Source organism: Mesoplodon bidens (genome assembly GCF_964165515.1).
Source record: "Mesoplodon bidens genome assembly, chromosome: 9".
NCBI classification, from domain to species: domain Eukaryota; kingdom Metazoa; phylum Chordata; class Mammalia; order Artiodactyla; family Ziphiidae; genus Mesoplodon; species Mesoplodon bidens.
Window position 1 is genome coordinate 69,402,760 of NC_138166.1, and position 22,132 is coordinate 69,424,891.

Sequence of the window (22,132 nt, forward strand, 5' to 3'; positions counted from 1 at the left end):
AGATGTGTAAAAAATACAAACACATGGAGGCTAAACAATACACTACTCAATAACGAAGTGATCACTGAAGAAATCAAAGAGGAAATTAAAAAATACCTAGAAACAAATGACAATGGAGACACGACGACCCAAAACCTATGGGACGCAGCAAAAGCAGTTCTAAGGGGGAAGTTTATAGCAATACAATCCCACCTTAAGAAACAGGAAGCATTTCGAGTAAACAACCTGACCCTGCACCTAAAGCAATTAGAGAAAGAAGAACAAAAATACCCCAAAGCTAGCAGAAGCAAAGAAATCATAAAGATCAGATCAGAAATAAATGCAAAAGAAATGAAGGAAACGATAGCAAAGATCAACCAAACTAAAAGCTGGTTCTTTGAGAAGATAAACAAAATTGACAAACCATTAGCCAGACTCATCAAGAAAAAAAGGGAGAAGCCTCAAATCAATAGAATTAGAAATGAAAAAGGAGAAGTAACAACTGACACTGCAGAAATACAAAAGATTATGAGAGATTACTATAAGCAACTCTATTCCAATAAAATGGACAACCTGGAAGAAATGGACACATTCTTAGAAATGCACAACCTGCCAAGACTGACTCAGGAAGAAATAGAAAATATGAATAGACCAATCACAAGCACTGAAATTGAAACTGTGATTAAAAATCTTCCATCAAACAAAAGCCCAGGACCAGATGGCTTCACAGGTGAATTCTATCAAACATTTAGAGAAGAGCTAACACCTATCCTTCTCAAACTCTTCCAAAATATAGCAGAGGGAGGAACACTCCCAAACTCATTCTACGAGGCCGACATCACCTTGATACCAAAACCAGGCAAGGATGTCACAAAGAAAGAAAACTACAGGCCAATATCACTGATGAACATAGATGCAAAAATCCTCAACAAAATACTAGCAAACAGAATCCAAGAGCACATTAAAAGGATCATACACCATGATCAAGTGGGGTTTATCCCAGGAATGCAAGGATTCTTCAATATACGCAAATCAATCAATGTAATACACCATATTAACAAGTTGAAGGAGAAAAACCATATGATCATCTCAATAGATGCAGAGAAAGCTTTCGACAAAATTCAACACCCATTTATGATAAAAACCCTGCAGAAAGTAGGTATAGAGGGATCTTTCCTCAACATAATAAAGGCCATATATGACAAACCCACAGCCAACATTGTCCTCAATGGTGAAAAACTGAAACCATTTCCACTAAGATCAGGAACAAGACAAGGCTGCCCACTCTCACCACTCTTATTCAACATAGTTTTGGAAGTTTTAGCCACAGCAATCAGAGAAGAAAAGGAAATAAAAGGAATCCAAATTGGAAAAGAAGAAGTAAAGCTGTCACTGTTTGCAGATGACATGATACTATACATAGAGAATCCTAAAGATGCTACCGAAAAACTACTAGAACTAATCAATGAATTTGGTAAAGTAGCAGGATATAAAATTAATGTACAGAAATCTCTGGCATTCCTGTACACTAATGATGAAAAATCTGAAAATGAAATCAAGAAAACACTCCCATTTACCATCGCAACAAAAAGAATAAAATATCTAGGAATAAACCTACCTAAGGAGACAAAAGACCTGTATGCAGAAAACTATAAGACACTGATGAAAGAAATTAAAGATGATACAAATAGATGGAGAGATATACCATGCTCCTGGATTGGAAGAATCAATATTGTGAAAATGACTCTACTACCGAAAGCAATCTACAGATTCAATGCAATCCCTATCAAACTACCAATGGCATTTTTCACAGAACTAGAACAAAAAATTTCAAAATTTGTTTGGAAAAACAAAAGGCCCCGAATAGCTAAAGCAATCTTGAGAACGAAAAACGGAGCTGGAGGAATCAGGCTCCCTGACTTCAGACTATACTACAAAGCTACAGTAATTAAGACAGTCTGGTACTGGCATAAAAACAGAAAGATAGATCAGTGGATCAGGATAGAAAGCCCAGAGATAAACCCACGCACATATGGCCAACTTATCTTTGATAAAGGAGGCAGGAATGTACAGTGGAGAAAGGACAGCCTCTTCAATAAGTGGTGCTGGGAAAACTGGACAGGGACATGTAAAAGTTTGAGATTAGATCATTCCCTAGCACCATACACAAAAATACGCTCAAAATGGATTAAAGACTTAAATGTAAGGCCAGAAACTATCAAACTCTTAGAGGAAAACATAGGTAGAACACTCTATGACATAAATCACAGCAAGATCCTTTTGGACCCACCTCCTAGAGAAATGGAAATAAAAACAAAGATAAACAAATGGGACCTAATGAAACTTCAAAGCTTTTGCACAGCAAAGGAAACCATAAAGAAGACCAAAAGACAACCCTCAGAATGGGAGAAAATATTTGCAAATGAAGCAACTGACAAAGGATTAATCTCCAAAATTTATAAACAGCTCATGCAGCTCAATAGCAAAAAAACAGACAACCCAATCCAAAAATGGGCAGAAGACTTAAATAGGCATTTCTCCAAAGAAGATATACAGACTGCCAACAAACACATGAAAGAATGCTCAACATCATTAATCATTAGAGAAATGCAAATCAAAACTACAATGAGATATCATCTCACACCAGTCAGAATGGCCATCATCAAGGAATCTAGAAACAATAAATGCTGGAGAGGGTGTGGAGAAAAGGGAACACTCTTGCACTGCTGGTGGGAATGTGAATTGGTACAGCCACTATGGAGAACGGTATGGAGGTTCCTTAAAAAACTACAAATAGAACTACCATATGACCCAGCAATCCCACTACTGGGCATATACCCTGAGAAAACCATAATTCCAAAAGAGACATGTACCAAAATGTTCATTGCAGCTCTATTCACAATAGCCCGGAGCTGGAAACAACCTAAGTGTCCATCATCGGATGAATGGATAAAGAAGATGTGGCACATATATACAATGGAATATTACTCAGCCATAAAAAGAAACGAAACTGAGCTATTTGTAATGAGGTGGATAGACCTAGAGTCTGTCATACAGAGTGAAGTTAGTCAGAAAGAGAAAGACAAATACCGTATGCTAACACATATATACGGAATTTAAAAAAAAAAAATGTCATGAAGAACCTAGGGGCAAAACGGGAATGAAGACGCAGACCTACTTGAGAATGGACTTGAGGATATGGGGAGGGGGAAGGGTGGGCTGTGACAAGGCGAAAGAGAGGCATGGACGTGTATACACTACCAAACGTAAGGTAGATAGATAGTGGGAAGCAGCCGCAGAGCACAGGGAGATCAGCTCGGTGCTTTGTGACCGCCTGGAGGGGTGGGATGGGGAGGGTGGGAGGGAGGGAGATGCATGAGGGAAGGGATGTGGGAACAGATGTATATGTATGACTGATTCACTTTGTTATAAAGCAGAAACTAATTAAAAAAATAAATAAATAAACTTTAAAAAAAAAAAAAAAAAAAAAAGAGGGAGGCAGAAGGTCAGGGTCAGAGAAGGGGATATGATGAGAGAAGCAGAGGTTGAATGATGTTGGGCCATGAGCCAAGGAGTACAGGGAGTCTCCAGAAGCTGGCAAAGGCAAGGAAATGCATTCTCCTTTACAGCCATCAGAAGAAATGCAGCCCTGCTGACACCCTGATATTAGCCCAGTAAGACTCATGCAAACTTCTGATCTCCGGAACTGTAAAATAGTACATTTGCATTGTTTTAAGCCACCCCATTTGTGACGATTTGTTACAGTAGCCATAGGAAACTAATATAATATGCCATCCACACCTAGCTAGGCTTCTACTACTTCAGGATATCTTCAGGGCAACGGAGGAGGGGGGAGGGGCAGGGTAAGGGATAAGGGCAAGATTCACAAGTAACAGGAAATCAAGGCAGACCACACACAGGGAAAACTTACGCATGGGATGAAAAATTAATCTTGGATTTCTCACATAGAGTACACTTCAGTAAAACATACCTGTTCTCATTTTTGTTTTGCTTTATTTTAAAAGACTACTCTGAGATGTTAAACTTTTGAGGGGGTAGCTTTTAAATTTCTGTTTATGACTATCAAGCAAGCAATGGCAAAGGATACAACAGCAACCATGAAGGACTTTCCAGACAGTGGTGTGCAGAGACAGGAGCAGGGATGGGCTGCCCTTTATACTCTAGGACAACGCATGCATTTCTGGTAGTGCCTGTTGGGGAAATCCTACACCCTTGGGCAAGTGGGGCATGTAAGCTTCATAATTTGGGGACAGCAGCCTCTTCCCCAATGTGATCTGGGGCTGGGATCCAACCTCAGGGTGACACGCCTCCCCCTCTCTTTGGTCACTGTGGCATTCCTTGGGTGAAAGACCACCACCCCTTGGTGGCATGATCAGGGGTTCAGATCTAAGCAGAGTAGTTGCATCTATATGATATGGAGGTCCAGTGACTTGGACTGGGGCATGGTGAGCTTTGGTTAGATTTAGGATATATTTTTAGGGAACATCAAATAAAGCAGGGTCCCACTTGCTTTCTCCAAAAGAAAGATTTTTTGAGGCAATTCCATCTGGTGATGTACATGTCTCTATTAGTAAGTGGTAAATAATAATAATAATAATAATAATAATAATAATAATAATAATAATATATAATAAAATTATATATCTTCTTAAATGGGAGGCAAACATCTCTACAACATTCTTCTTACCCCAGTCTTATAAATCACTATCTAGTCAACTTTGACCAAATAGAAATTTGACTTATTTGAACTATTGCCTAAAGACCAAAGGAAAAGGAGGCTTACTCTGGAAAATATTTGTAAAATAAACTTAAACAAATCTGGAAATCACTATCATAGCTACTACTGCTGGCAAACATTTGAAACATAGGCTCTGTTCATCGTTTTCAGTGTGAGCCTCTAGCCTCCAAATCTCAACCCTTCCCTCCCCTATCAGTCCACCACTTTTCCTTAATTCTTTTTAGGATTAGGAACTGCCAAGATGTATTAAAAGCGAATGCACTGGAAGGTATTAATTAGGTGTTCCTTAACAAAGAGGGATAGTTTTACTGGTTGATATGTGACAAGTCTCCAGGAGAGAGGGTACAGGTAGGGAAGATAAAGTAGGGAGACCATGATGAATGCCTAGAAAGAAGCATAAACTCAGAATAAGAATGGCCCCTTAGGGTGGGAGGAGGACACCGCCTGACCTCCCATGGCATTCCTGACACATCAGCTAGCTTTGTTCCAAAGCGTCTGGTGGATGGAAACTTAGTCCTTCCTGATATTCAGCAACGGCTCGAGCTCTGCTTTGTACAGTCTGTTAAGACATTTAGAGCTTGGCTGTCCAATTCCATAACGACTGCCACATGTGGCAACTGAGTCCTTGAAATGTGACTTGGCTGGAAAGAGATGTGCTGTAATGTATAGTAGTTACCAGCCTTCAAAGACTTAGGTTGAAATAGTGTAAAATAACTCATTACAAATTTTTTATATGGATTACCTATTAAAACGATATTTTGGATGCATTGGGTTAAATAAAATATATTAATTTCATCTCTTTCTTCCTACTTTTTTAAAATGGTTACTAGAAAAGTTAAAATTACATTTGTGGCTCGCACTGTATTTCAACTGGAGAGCACTGACTGAAATATTTTCACTGCCCTCCCTCTCATGGGCTCAGAGGCCAGACCATGGAACTTTCTGTAGAGTTATTTGGTTCGTAGGTGGCAGTGATGGAGCTTCACAGAGGGTAACTTTTCTTCTTTGGAAACTGGGTACTCTAAGAAATAAAGTGCTGAATGACTGACCCTTAGCAACAGGAAGGGTTCAGAGGACTTCATGACAGGCCGAAAGCACGTGGGCAGGTAGTCTCCTTATACCAGGTGACATTCCCAAGACCAACCCATGCAAAAGCCAGACCAAAGGGCAAATCTCTGTTTCCACGGTTTTCGCATCCCAAATAGAGTGTGGCATTGATGACATTCTGTGATCTTCAAGAAGAGTTTTGTGTACGTTCCTGTTAGTGTCAGGACCACAGATAATTCATTCTGCAGAAAGGCAGTAACTAAGTTAATGAAGGTCCTGTAGGTATAAACACATGCTTCACCCATCCTGATCCTTATTCACAATACTAACTCTGAAGGACAAGTCTAGAAAAACAAAAGAAAAACAAACAAAAAAACCCATCATCCTAGCAGAGTGTCAATATAACACTGGGATCAGAAATGCTGTTCACATATATTTTCTTATTGAAAACTCAGCTCAAGTTTTCATCAGAGCCACCAGTGAGAATTAACTGAGGAGTCAAAATTCTAAAAAAATAACAAAGGAAAACAAAACAATGGCTGCTATGTTTGCCAATGTAAAACATTCCATTGAGTTGTAAAGTTGCTTTCAGCTGTTTAAGTTAATACACACATCTTTCCCTTCTCCATCTAATTTGAAAGACTCAGAAGCCAAAGAAGAAAAAGTGAGAGAAGAAAAAGAAGAAAATGCTTTAAAAAAAAATCTCTTGCAGTCTTGGGCACTGCTGACATGTGTCTGGGAGCACTGATTCCCTGGTCAGCATGAACCTCGCCATAAGGTGGTGTGGGAAAGGGACAGAAGTGAGCCTTATTCCACAGAAAGCTCGTTTTCATCATTAAAGTCAGACAAGAGCTGCATGAGCACAGCACACCCCAGACAATTATTCAGCCAGTGAAGTGTCATGTTGCTTGATATTTTTCCATTTCTCAATGATACTGCTCAGAGACCAAGCTGAGGAATTATTTTAGCAGCTGGCTGCATTCTGTTCTAAAATGTGCTTTTTATATTAGATTTACCCATCAATTTGCTTCCCAGTGGGATGAAATTTTTTTCTTTCTTGTTAAAGAGGAAATACCAGCTATTTATAGCAACTGAAGGAAATGATGAATGGTTGCAAGAGCCACTAAATAACATGCCACCAAGTAAACAGCGCTGTAAACAGTCATTTTCGACAATAGTTAACAGAAGGTGCTCAGGCAGACTGGGTCCCTAAGCTAGGTCAGGCCATCTCAGGAAACTTTCCAGGCTGTTCCCTTAGGCTTTCCTGCATGAATGCATTTCCGTCAGGAGATCACAAAATGTCGCGACAGTCAATGCCAGTCAGTTTCTGCATCATGTTAGGTCTTTATGGACAACAGTCCTACCATCAGTCTCATAACTGCGCCAGGGGCCTGTCAGATGCAACTTCCATTGCTTGCTTATGACACATGGGATTTAAACAGTGATTTAAAGGATCTCAATTCTAAAAATACTGTCGACAATTTGAGACTATTTGGTCTTTCTATTTTTTTTTCTTGGTTGTGGAAAGTAGGATGTAGAGCCCTGAGAAAGACTATTACTTGGCATTTACTTTGATGGTGTGAATCTCCTTAACTTCTACCATTTCCACTCAGAAACAAACACTTTTTTGGAGTCTCTTTTGGTTGCTAATATAGATCTGATTTATATATACAAATAGAACTAGGAGATGTATAGAAATACATATTGCATTTGCATATGGCTGCTTATTTATATACACATATACATACATATCTCTGGTGGAAAACTCCTCCAAAAAGGCTAACCATTGCTTAATAACTGTTCTTGTCAAAACCTGTAAGGATTTCCCCTAAGTGACTTCAATAACACTTCCCACCAGAGGGTAAAATATTTTCTGTATTCAACTTCAGTTTTCCTATTATGGTCATAATGAAATGCAACCATGACCCCCACAAGTTATCCACCCTAATATAATAAAAATGTAAAGATTTTTTAAAAAAGGAATTACATATCTCATTTTATTCTTAAGCATGGCCCATTTGAACTCTTTGAAGCTGACAATTTGAAAAATTTCTCAAGCGTCAAAAGCAGACAAAGTAGCCACATTTCATCATGTAGTGCATCCCAAGTCACTTACCAGGCATAATAATATTAGAAAAACCCAACTTCCGGGTGATGGATACTCCATGAGAAAATACTGATGAGTATTCCCTTCTGATTTGTTCAATGTCTCCATGCAAGAGTTGTAGGGAAACTGCTAAACCTAAAACAAATGAGACCAGAGTTAAAAAAAGAAGGACAGAAACAGCATGAACAGGAACTGAAATTGTTTCAACAAGCCCAAATCTATGGTATCATTGTTTTAAACTGAAGATTAATATTCAGACAAAATTGATGGAATCTATAAGACAAATATTTAGAGAACACTTTTCCAACTTGACTACCTGAGTTTTTCCACTTACAAAGAAGGTTCCAAGAAGCTGGAAAAAACCTGAACAGAACACTAAGACGAGGAAGTCTGGCTTCCAGTCCCATCACCCGCTTCTCCAGCACCCTGCCAGACAGAAACACCCCTGCACCAACCTCATCTTAGCAAATGACAGGGGCTATCCAGCCCTGGAAGATATTGATCTTAAAATGGGAGTTCTAATTTCTTTAAAACTCTATAAGGCCTGTGAATAATTACTAATCAAATGTCATAAACATGAACACAAAGCTAAACACATAAAAATTCAAGGATCTTAAGGATATTCAGAGATTTTTTTAAAAAATTTAAGGAAGGTGATTGTAATAAAACCAAGATTATATTCTTAATATTATATACAGTAGAAACTCATAATCACATTATTTTCTACTGAGCAGAATTGAGCAGGATGCAGGCTACTTGGATAAACAAGAGGGAATTTAGTCAGTAAAATAGTAAAATTAAATTTTTTTGTTACCCCAATTAGAGTGACATTACCACAGCGGGATGTTTTTCATACCTTACTCTCCCAACTCTAGCTATAGGAAAAAATTAATGTCCTATCTTTTTGAATACTTATGTTTGCCTATTTCCAACATGCTGTTTCTCTTTCAGTCTTTTAATTCCCTGTTCCTTTTTTCTTCTATTATTTTAAAACAAAAAAGACAAAAAAAAAAAAGTCCCTCACTTACATTAGTGATAGAAAATGAAACCAGTCAAAGGTGACTTATGTTTTTAAAAACTTTCAATCATCATTAACCTGAATTCAATTTAAAAATGAATTTGGATGGTGGATCAAGAGAATGATAAATCTGTACTCCAAAGATCCTCCATTTACATCAGTACTTACCACCCTTTTGACTCAGTAACATACATACTATTGTGCAAGTAGTCACTCCCAATTCCTAATGCACAGCACTACAATGCTATCTGCAATCATACACCATAAGCATGGCAACAATCATGCTGGGATGCAACAGAAATGCAAGACATTTGCCATGCATCTAGATTGGAATCTTCCTTTCACTTGTCTTCAGTAAAATGAAGAAACAAACAACAACAAAAGTAGTGTTTTGTTGGTTTGTTTGCTTGCTTTTCAATAGAGTGGGTAAAACATCAGGAAAATTTGTTTTTTTAAAAAAGTACTAGGCTCGGAAAGAAGATGGAGCCTTTCCTGGGGTTGGAATCTGACCTAGATGAGGCATACCCAAAAGGGCAATGACATAAAAAAAGAAGGGCAGGATGTGGCTGCATCACTGTGTCCTCTGGTGTGTGGATCTAATAGAATGTCGGTGTCAGAAAGTTGTGAGAATTAGATTAAATCTGGCAGGCACTCAGAAACTTTAATTAAGTCTTCATCCTATTTTCACCTAACTATCCTTTAGCTCCCTCCCTGCCCCCAGCCCACACGAGATGGATGACTGAAGGTGACAGAGTGGAGGAGCATCAGTCCTCCGATAGCCACATGGAATGAAGCAGGGGAGAATGAGTCATCTGGATGGTTGGATGTGGACAACTTTGATGTGGTACTACTGGTTCCTTTTAAAACCCAGAGGCTGGTGAATGAAGATAAACTAACACATGTTATAATCCATCTGTCTCAGCAGCTATTTCTTCCTGACTCACGCTCTCCCGGTACCCCCACCTCATTACTGGTGTCTCTGTTCTCCTCCTACTTCTGTCCTTTTGCCTTCAAAACACTCACCCACACTGTCACCATCATTATGAACATCAGCAGAAGCTGATATTTGTAGAATAGCAGTGTGTGCCAGACACAGTACATAATAACCATCCCTCCTGCTGGGTAGAACACTGTTCTAGTACCCCAGGACACTATAAGCAATGCTTTCACATAGAGAATCACAAGCACTAAACAAAATTCTTGAGGTCCCGTGATGTTTTGCAAGGACAGATCATTTTACTAGAACTTCTCATCAAAGGACCTGATTAGAGATACTAGCAACCTTATGTGGTATGTACAATGTAAGAAAAGAACTAAACAGTAATGAAAAAACAAAGAGATCATGCTATTCAGGGTAGAGACTGGAGGAAGGAAATTGACCAGAATTCTTGTTTTGCCCTATTGGAGCCAGAATTCATTTAACCATCAGTGATGTATTTTATTTTATTTTTTACATAAGTTGAATACAGAGGATAAGACAATGAGAAAAGAAAAGCATTCAATCAATGTGGATTCTAAAGACAATTAAAGACAGGAAATAGAGAAAAAATATGTTTTGTGGAAAGACAGATAAGATGTAAGCATGAACAAAGAAATGCATCAATGTTCTCGAAATAGCCAGAGCCATTGAGATGAGAGAAGGCAAGAGGATAGAGAGGACCCAAGTAGAAGACAACAGACAGAAAGGAGCCAGCTAATGGATAAGGGAAGGCAATGAGGAAGTGACAGGGGGAAAACAGACAAAATAGTAGAGGGGAAAAAGGAAAACTAGGCATTCAACAGTTGAATGCATTCTAAAATTTAGTTAGAAGATATGGTAGTTTTCAATCTGAAGGTTTAGAAAGATACAGATGAAAGCCCCAGGCATAATGATTTCATTAGTCTGGCCTACTGATATCAACTTGGAGGGGAAGGTATTGTTGAGGTGACCCAATTTCTTTAGAATGAAGAACTCACCGAGAATCAAGAACTGGAAAGGTCAAGTGGGCCAAGGGCTTGACCACAATGTACTTGGCTCTTCCCAAATCATCAATTCAATTTCCATAAAAACCACAACACTTAACAAAGAAACATCAAAGAGGGGGTGTACTTTCAGGAAGACAAAGAAACATGACATAGTAGTGAATCTACAGGGACCAGCCCACCAAGAGCCACTGCAATACTATTTATTTTTCAATCAGGGAAACTCCTGATCCTGTTTTTATAGTGGTTCTTAAATATCTCGACTAAAATGAACAGGTTGGCTAATGTATGAAGACAAAGAAACTATTCTTCACTACAAAGGGGAGACTTATCAAATATTCGCCCATTCCAATGACCTGAGAATTAGTCCTATCCTTTCAGGAGTGTAGCTTATGATACAGGGTATGTTCACAGTGCAGTATTCTTCTTCCTATTCTCTTTCTTGTCATACAACTTCACTGTCCTCGCCTTACCTGTTACATCTGGGGCTGGAGCAACTTCTAAAATTTTATCTGCACACTTTAACTTACTCCTTTCGCAATTCAAACTGTCCACTTTGGGCCAGACAGTAACTTCCAGCTTGAGTGGAACGTGGAGGGTGAGAAATAAGGGTGTACACAATAGGGTCTCTGCTCCAAAGAAGCTGATCATCCAATAATGAAAGTAAGACACACACACCTAAGTAGAATATGAAGCAGCAAGGGTTAAGTGCATGATAGGAATATTAAAATAAGGAAAAATTATGACTGATTGAGGGAATTTGAAAGTGCAGGGAAGATTTTTTTTTAATTGGGAGTTATGACAACCAATAAGCTAAAAAATTAGGTTAAATTTTTAATTTCACAAAATAGATCAATAATGTTCCACAATCAATTTTTTTTCTGGCTGTTAATATAAATCCCAAAAATGAAATGGCTAAGGGGGAAATGTTCCTCTTATTAGAAGAAACAATCACGAAACATAACTTTTAAAAATCAGTCTCGATCTTTAAGACCCAATTACAAAGATCTGATATCTAATTTTAAACAGAGGCATAGTCATTAATTAATCTAGAGTCACAAAACAATAGTTTTTCATGATTAAACCTAGCTTACAGAGCAGAACTACAGGAAAGAAAGGCTTGGTATCTGTTAAACCAAATGTGGTTGATTTTTTGGTAACTCTAATTTCTTAGGAATCGGAGCTAACTCACTCTATGATTCTTTTTAAATTCATGAAATTCTGCACTTTTACATAAAAAAAGGCAAGCACAGCATGATTTATTAAGTAGCAGGCAAAATTAATTTTAGACTAGATCAGCCATTTTGCCACCAGTGAACCAACTAACACCTAACTGCAAATGTATAGCAACACAAAAATGGAAAATAGTGACAAATATATTTGATAAATACATGCTATGATTAAGTGTGCAGCTTAAGAAGTCTACCATACAGCATCATGACCCTGTCTCAATGTTAACTCCTCTGTGCTTTGGTTTCCACATCTGTAAAATAAAGATGATAATGACACCAACTCCGTAAAATACTTTGGGCAATACCTGGTATAAAGGAAGTGCTCAAAAATGTTAGCAGCTGCTACTACAACTACCACTGCCACTGCTGTTATATCACATTATTCTTTCTCTTTTCAGTTGTGCTCATTTGGTATTTAAGCAGTGCACGAATTTTTCTTCAATGACTTTTTCTTTAAAACAATTTTAGAAATTCTATTTAGTTCTTTCTAACCACTAGAAGCTAAGCACCAAGAGGACAAAGATTTGTATTTGCTTTCTTAAATGCTGTATTACTAGTGCCTTGAATAATGCAGACATATAGATGTTCAATATTTTTTTGATGCATGAATTTGAAACTCTCCTTGTTCATTTTTTCATGTTTTCTTTTTCATTATGAACCTATGTTTCTACCTTTTATTTAATCTTTTCCTGATAGTTTATTATCTGAACTTCTAGGAGATATAGCTTAGAGAATATACAAGTAATGCTTAGAAGTAAGTCCTCTAATAATGGGCTTGAAAGAACTGTTCTCTGTTTTAAAAAGGTGATGAGGGTACATCATTCTCTGGTGAGATAGAAACTCCAAGCTTAAGCCACTGAATTTAAATTAACTCAGTAGTTTGGAAAAATCCATAGCTATGAAATCCAAGGTAAGTAACTGGTCCCAGTTGAGTAGCCTGAAAACAGTAAATGTATAATCACTCCATACTACCACTTTCACACCCACGGTGCATAGGATTCCTATGAAAAAAAGCAACACCCACTGAAGTTGAGTCACAATAAAATGATAATAAAAACAACAATCAATCATGAAATAATCAGCAATGAGGGAGAGGGAGCAGATATAACAAATCATGTCTTGACTTCCATGAGACATTTAAAACTTAAGCCCCCAGTCATCAGGGCCTATATTCACACCCCCCTTTCCTGTTGGAGTGCCTATTTGAGTGTTTACACTTCTGGTATGGAGCTCCCTCGTAATGTCAGCAAGATGTCCCTTCCTTTCTTTGAAGCTTCATTTTCTATTTCTTACCACGTCTTAGTTGTAATTTATCCAGCATTTTTATGTGTTTGAAGGGGAGATTACAAGAGTCAGTCTACCATGTTTCAAAAGCCAATTTATTTTGAAATCCCTATTGTTTTACAATAACACAAGCAGTCTTTGAAGAATATATACTAGTGTGTCTTCAGTGCACAATTAAATTGTAATTGTAAATGGGTAAATTAATTAACGGAGCAAAAATTTACTCTACTTATATAGTATTTAAGAACTGTCAATCTCACCAATATTTAATTCAAAAACTGTCCTTTGCTTCAAAAAATTTGCAAATGTGCCAAATTAAAGTATAAAATAAAGTTACAATATTGATTAAATAACTGACTTAAATGTAAAAAGTACTTAACATTACACAATTACATTTTTCTTTTTAATTCTGAGTTTCTATACAAGTATAGAAGAAAAATGGTAGAATATTAAAGTATATGTTCTAAAAATACATGTGCTAAAAACATCTGAGCTAAGAATAGATGTGCTAATAGTGCAAAAATATTTTCACAAGTGGGATATCCAAAGGTCACATTATAAACCTAAACTAATAACAAACAAATCCCTGAAGTGACGTATGGGGGAGGAAACAAAGAATACAGTTGGCATATATCTATTAATCCTTACTCATTTAATTTTCTCAATCAGAATTTTCATGAAGTTTGATGATCAAACTGAAATGATCTTTTCTTTCCATTTTCAGCATTTAAAAATATCCACATGCTAAGAAAAGACCAAAAATTTTGCTTCATTTACTTTTTCTCAAAATAAAGTGTCAAATAGAGAACGCTGAATTAGTCTCTTTATCTCAACTCAGCCAGAATATTCTAAAGTTTAAGAAAACTCATTTTAGAAAATGGGAGTATTTGAACAAGACTAAAAAGATTTGAAAAAAAAATCATCATATATAACATGGCAAAATCTAAATGAAAAAAGGCAGGGAATAATTTATCAAAGAAGGTCATTTTTTTTTAAGAACTGAGTAGGGAGAGGATACACAAAATACAGCAGGGAGCTCTGAGCAAAGACAGAAACACATAGAATGGGTAAAAGAAATGTCTTTGCCCTGTTTTATTTTGAAATCACTGAGATCTTCTGATTACTAGTAAAATTATTGAAGGCTGTATCACTAGCTTGATTTCTAATAAAACTGTATAAAGGCATTCACTTCTGGGGTATGAACACTTATAGTATCACAACTCTGTGTGGCTACTAATACCATAATCCAAAGAGGGTTATGTTGGGCTGAAGGCAGAATGTAGGGAGAGACAATGAAAGGGAGACGGGGCCAGATTTTGGAAGCTTGCCTTGCAACACCACAGGAAGGGGCCAAGCTGGCATCACAAGTTGATGAATCAATAAAACTTGAAATGGGGCATGAGATGAAGAATAGATTTTTATTTGGGAAACAGGATTCTGGCAGTACAACAGAGGAAGATTTGGCAGGATACATATTATGGATAAATTTAACAGTCTAGGTGAGAATTAGAGAGGGATTAAACTTAATATCATAGGTAATTATAGGGGATGAGAACTAACTACAGCAATTATCATGAGCACACAGAGACTGTGAAAGTAAACCTACATTCTAAAACCAGTCTCTTCCACTCAATCCCCAAACAATTTCTTCATCTTTTTCCCACTTTTATTAATTAATACTGCAATTCTGAATCTACAGGTTCCAAACTTTCCAAAAATCTTTGATTTCTGTCTTTGATGTCCTCAATAAACTGTCCCAGGTTTTATTCCAAAATGACCATCTCAGCTGCTTTTTATTTTGTTAATGTGGCAAAATTCATTAAAAAGCTCACATTCTCCCTTAATAATCCCATTTCTAAGGCTTTTAAAAACAATTTTTATTGTAGTTGATTTACAATGTTGTGTTAGATTCAGGTGTACAGCAAAGTGAATCAGTTATACACATACATATATCCATTCATTTTTTGACTCTTTTCCCATATAGGCCATTAAGAGTATTGAGTAGAATTCCCTGTGCTATACAGTAGGTTCTTATTAGTTACCTATTTTATATACAGTAGCATGTATATGCCAATCCCAATCTCCCAATTTATCCTTCCCCCACTCTAAGACTTTATTTTAAAGACATATTCCAAAATACAGCAGACATTCCTCACATTATTTCTTATAAATGTGAAAAACTCCAAAGCATTTAAGAGTCCAACAGTGAGGGTTGGACACATAAATTAGGGCCTTAAATCTCAAAGCTAGGAAAATAATGCAACTTCCTTAGGACCCAGTAAATTTTTTTACCTTCTAATTTTTTTTTCCTATTTGGTACTACGAAACTAAAGAAACAAACTTGAGGCAAACATCTGATAATTGTGTTTTTTATTCATTTGTGAAATAGATACTGAGTGTCTGATAAACACTGGGCATTTTTAAATTTGACTAAATGTAAAAAATTTTTTAAAGTACTACATGCATACATACAAAAGGTTCTATTATGGAGGAAAATCTACTTCCCTACCTCAGTTACTGAGTTCTGTATACTAGAATTAATCAATGTTTACAACTTCTTGAGTATCCTACCACAGTTTTCCTCTTTTAATTGTGATAACTGTTATAAAGAAGATAAACCAGAGACTGAGATAAAAATAATAAAGGCAAAGTGGTTGTAGAAGGCATATCTGAGAGAGTAACATTCAAGCTTGGAAACAGAAAAAAATGGCAATGCAAAAGATGAGACGAGAGAGGGGGAAGATGGTGGAAGAGTAAGACGCGGAGATCACCTTCCTCCCCACAGATACATCAGAAATTCATCTACACGTGGAACAACTCCTACAGAACACCTACTGAACGCTGGCAGAAGACCTCAGACCTCCCAAAAGGCAAGAAACTCCCCATGTACCTGGGTAGGGCAAAGAAAAAAAGAATAAACAGACACAAAAGAATAGGGATGGGACCTGCACCAGTGGGAGGGAGCTGTGAAGGAGGAAAGGTTTCCACACACTAGGAAGCCCCTTCGCGGGCGGAGACTGCGGGTGGCGGAGGGGGAAGCTTCGGAGCCGCGGAGGAGAGCACAGCAACAGGGGTGCGGGGGGCAAAGCAAAGAGATTCCCGCACAGAGGATCGGTGCCGACCAGCACTCACCAGCCCGAGAGGCTTGTCTGTTCCGCCGCCCGGCACTCACCAGCCCGAGAGGCTTGTCTGTTCGGCCGTCGGGGTGGGCGGGGCTGGGAGCTGGAGCGCAGGGAGAGGATTGGTGCGGCGAGAACACAGCCTGAAGGGGCTAGTGCGCCACGGCTGGCCAGGAGGGAGTCCGGGAAAAAGTCTGGACCTGCCGAAGAGGCAAGAGACTTTTTCTTCCCTCTTTGTCTCCTGGTGCACGAGGAGAGGGGATTAAGAGCTCTGCTTAAAGGAGCTCCAGAGACGGGCACGAGCCACGGCTAATAACGCGGACCCCAGGGACGGGCATGAGACTCTAAGGCTGCTGCTGCCGCCACCAAGAAGCCTGTGTGTGTGCACAGGTCACTCTCCACACCTCCCTTCCGGGGAGCCTGTGCAGACCGCCACTGCCAGGGTCCCGGGATCCAGGGACAACTTCCCCGGGAGGACGCACGGCGCACCTCAGGCTGGTGCAACGTCATGCCAGCCTCTGCTGCCGCAGGCTCGCCCCGCACTCCGTACCCCTCTCTTACCCCGGCCTGAGTGACCCAGAGCCCGCGAATCAGCGGCTCCTTTGTCCCCGTCCTGTCTGAGCGAAGAACAGACGCCCTCAGGTGACCTAAACGCAGAGGCGGGGCCAAATCCAAAGCTGAGCCCTGGGAGCTGTGCGAACAAAGAAGAGAAAGGGAAATCTCTCCCAGCAGCCTCAGGAGCGCAGTGGATTAAATCTCCAAAATCAACTTGATGTACCCTGCATCTGTGGAATACCTGAATAGACAACGAATCATCCCAAATTGAGGAGGTGGACTTTGAGAGCAAGATTTATTATTTTTTCCCCTTTTCCTCTTTTTGTGAGTGTGTATGTGTAGCTTCTGTGTGAGATTTTGTCTGTATAGCTTTGCTTTCACCATTTGCCCTAGGGTTCTATTCATCCGTTTTTGTTTTCTTTTTTACTTAAAAATTATTTTTTATTTTAATAACGTTATTTTATTTTATCTTACTTTATTTTATTCTCTTCTTTCTTCCTTCCTTCCTTTCTTCCTTTCTTTCTTTCTTCCTTTCTTTCTTTCTTTCTTTCTTTCTTGCTTTCTTTCTACTTTTTCTCCCTTTTATTCTGAGCTGTGTGGATGAAAGGCTCTTGGTGCTGCAGCCAGGAGTCAGTGCTATGCCTCTGAGGTGGGAGAGCCAACTTCAGGACACTGGTCCACAAGAGACCTCCCAGCTCCACGTAATATCGAATGGTGAAAATCTCCTAGAGATCTCCATCTCAACACCAACACTCAGCTTCACTCAATGACCAGCAAGCTACAGTGCTGGGCACCCTATGCCAAACAACTAGCAAGACAAGAACACAACCCCACCCAATAGCAGAGAGGCTGCCTAAAATCATAATAAGTCCATAGACACCCAAAAACACACAACCAGACGTGGACGTGCCCACCAGAAAAACAAGATCCAGCCTCATCCACCAGAACACAGGCACCAGTCCCCTCCAACAGGAAGCCTACACAACCCACTGAAACAACCTTAGCCACTGGGGACAAACACCAAAAACAACGGGAACTACGAACCTGCAGCCTGCAAAAAGGAGACCCCAAACACAGTAAGATAAGCAAAATGAGAAGACAGAAAAACACACAGCAGGTGAAGGAACAAGATAAAAACCCACCAGACCTAACAAATGAAGAGGAAATAGGCAGTCTACCTGAAAAAGAATTCAGAATAATGATAGTAAAGATGATCCAAAATCTTGGAAATAGAATAGACAAAATGCAAGAAACAGTTAACAAGGACCTAGAAGAACTAAAGATGAAACAAGCAATGATGAACAACACAATAAATGAAATTAAAAATACTCCAGAAGGGATCAATAGCAGAATAACTGAGGCAGAAGAACGAATAAGTGACCTGGAAAATAAAATAGTGGAAATAACTACTGCAGAGCAGAATAAAGAAAAAAGAATGAAAAGAACTGAGGACAGTCTCAGAGACGTCTGGGACAACATTAAACGCACCAACATTCGAATTATAGGGGTTCCAGAGGAAGAGAAAAAGAAAGGGACTGAGAAAATATTTGAAGAGATTGTAGTTGAAAACTTCCCTAAAATGGGAAAGGAAATAGTTAATCAAGTCCAGAAAGCACAGAGTCCCATACAGGACAAATCCAAGGAGAAACATGCCAAGACACATACTAATCAAACTATCAAAAATTAAATACAAAGAAACTATATTAAAAGCAGCAAGCAAAAAACAACAAATAACACATAAGGGAATCCCCATAAGGTTAACAGCTGATCTTGCAGCAGAAACTCTGCAAGCCAGAAGGGACTGGAAGGACATATTTAAAGTGATGAAGGAGAAAAACCTACAACCAAGATTACTCTACCCAGCAAGGATCTCATTCAGATTTGACAGAGAAATTAAATCCTTTACAGACAAGCAAAAGCTGAGAGAGTTCAGCACCACCAAACCAGCTTTACAACAAATGCTAAAGGATGCTCTCTAGGCAAGAAACACAAGAGAAGGAAAAAACTTACAATAACAAACCCAAAACAGTTAAGAAAATGGGAATAGGAACATACATATTGACAATTACCTTAAATGCAAATGGTTAAATGCTCCCACCAAAAGACACAGACTGGCTGAATTGATACAAAAACAAGACCCATATATATGCTGTCTACAAGAGACCCACTTCAGACACAGAGACATATACAGACTGAAAGTGAGGGGATGGAAAAAGGTATTCCATGCAAAGGGAAACCAAAAGAAAGCTGGAGTAGCAATTCTCATATCAGACAAAATAGACTTTAAAATAAAGACTATTAGAAGAGACAAAGAAGGACACTATATAATGATCAAGGGATCGATCCAAGAAGAAGATATAACGATTGTAAATATTTATGCACCTAACATAGGAGCACCTCAATACATAACGCAAATACTAACAGCCATAGAAGGGGAAATCGACAGTAACACAATCATAGTAGGGGACTTTAACACCCCACTTTCACCAATGGACAGATCCAAAATGAAAATAAATAAGGAAACACAAGCTTTAAATGATACATTAAACAAGATGGACTTAACTGATATTGATAGGACATTCCATCCAAAAACAACAGAATACACATTTTTCTCAAGTGCTCATGGAACATTCTCCAGGATAGATCATATCTTGGGTCACAAATCAAGCCTTGGTAAATTTAAGAAAATTGAAATTGTATCAAATATCTTTTATGACCACAACGCTATGAGATCAGATATCAATTACAGGAAAAGAGCTGTAAAAATTACAAATACATGGAGGCTAAACAATACACTACTTAATAACGCAGCGATCACTGAAGAAATGAAAGAGGACATCAAAAAATACCTAGAAACAAATGACAATGGAGACACGATGACCCAAAACCTATGGGATGCAGCAAAAGCATTTCTAAGAGGGAAGTTTATAGCAATACAATCCTACCTTAAGAAATAGGAAACATCTCAGAAACCTTACACCTAAAGCAATTAGAGAAAGAAGTGCAAAAAAACACCAAAGTTAGCAGAAGGAAAGAAATCATAAAGATGAGATCAGAAAGAAATGAGAAAGAAATGAAGGAAATGATAGCAAAGATCAATAAAACTAAAAGCTGGTTCTTTGAGAAGATAAACAAAATTGATAAACCATTAGCCAGACACATCAAGAAAAAAAGGGAGAAGACTCAAATCAATAGAATTAGAAATGAAGAAGGAGAAGTAACAACTGACACTGCAGAAATACAAAAGATCATGAGAGATTACTACCAGCAACTCTATGCCAATAAAATGGACAACCTGGAAGAAATGGACAAATTCTTAGAAATGCACAACCTGCCAAGACTGAATCAGGAAGAAATAGAAAATATGAACAGACCAATCACAAGAACTGAAATTGAAACTGTGATGAAAAATCTTCCAACAAACAAAAGCCCAGCACCAGATGGCTTCACAGGCGAATTCTATCAAACATTTAGAGAAGAGCTAACACCTATCCTTCTCAAATTCTTCCAAAATATAGCAGAGGGAGGAACCCTCCCAAACTCATTCTACGAGGCCACCATCACTGATACCAAAACCAGACAAGGATGTCACAAAGAAAGAAAACTACAGGCCAATATCACTGATGAACATAGATGCAAAAATCCTCAACAAAATACTAGCAAACGGAATACAACAGCACATTAAAAGGATCATACACCATGATCAAGTGGGGTTTATTCCAGGAATGCAAGGATTCTTCAATATATGCAAATCAATCAATGTGATACACCATATTAACAAATTGAAGGAGAAAAACCATATGATCATCTCAATAGATGCAGAGAAAGCTTTCGACAAAATTCAACACCCATTTATGATAAAAACCCTGCAGAAAGTAGGCATAGAGGGAACTTTCCTCAACATAATAAAGGCCATATATGACAAACCCACAGCCAACATCGTCCTCAATGGTGAAAAACTGAAAGCATTTCCACCAAGATCAGGAACAAGACAAGGTTGCCCACTCTCACCACTCTTATTCAACCTAGTTTTGGAAGTTTTAGCCACAGCCATCAGAGAGGAAAAGGAAATAAAAGGAATCTAAATCGGAAAAGAAGAAGTAAAGCTGTCACTGTTTGCAGATGACATGATACTATACATAGAGAATCCTAAAGATGCTACCAGAAAACTACTAGAGCTAATCAATTAATTTGGTAAAGTAACAGGATACAAAATTAATGCACAGAAATCTCTGGCATTCCTGTACACTAATGATGAAAAATCTGAAAGTGAAATCAAGAAAACACTCCCATTTACCATTGCAACAAAAAGAATAAAATATCTAGGAATAAACCTACCTAAGGAGACAAAAGACCTGTATGCAGAAAATTATAAGACACTGATGAAAGAAATTAAAGATGATACAAATAGATGGAGAGATATAGCATGTTCTTGGATTGGAAGAATCAACATTGTGAAAATGACTCTACTACCCAAAGCAATCTACAGATTCAATGCAATCCCTATCAAACTACCACTGGCATTTTTCACAGAACTAGAACAAAAACTTTCACAATTTGTATGGAAACACAAAAGACCCCGAATAGCCAAAGCAATACTGAGAATGAAAAATGGAGCCGGAGGAATCAGGCTCCCTGACTTCAGACTATACTGCAAAGCTACAGTAATCAAGACAGTATGGTACTGGCACAAAAACAGAAATATAGATCAATGGAACAGGATAGAAAGCCCAGAGATAAACCCACGCACATATGGTCACCTTATCTTTGATAAAGGAGGCAGGAATGTACAGTGGAGAAAGGACAGCCTCTTCAATAAGGGGTGTTGGGAAAACTGGACAGGGGCATGTAAAAGTATGAGATTAGATCACTCCCTAACACTGTACACAAAAATAAGCTCAAAATGGATTAAAGACCTAAATGTAAGGCCAGAAACTATCAAACTCTTAGAGGAAAACATAGACAGAACACTCTATGACATAAATCACAGCAAGATCCTTTTTGACCCAGCTCCTAGAGAAATGGAAATAAAAACAAAAATAAACAAATGGGCCCTAATGAAACTGCAAC

At 38.3% G+C, this 22,132-nt stretch overlaps 1 protein-coding gene across 2 annotated transcripts in view; it reads right to left on the reverse strand.

Annotated features, from left to right (window-relative positions):
* The window catches only part of DOCK4 (dedicator of cytokinesis 4), a 487,691-nt gene that overhangs the window by 182,836 nt on the left and 282,723 nt on the right, over positions 1–22,132 (reverse strand). For both annotated transcript variants that reach the window (XM_081243754.1, XM_081243753.1), the window contains exon 13: positions 7,902–8,027. In XM_081243754.1, coding sequence (XP_081099880.1) covers positions 7,902–8,027 — 126 coding nt within the window. The remainder of the gene's footprint in view (positions 1–7,901; positions 8,028–22,132) is intronic.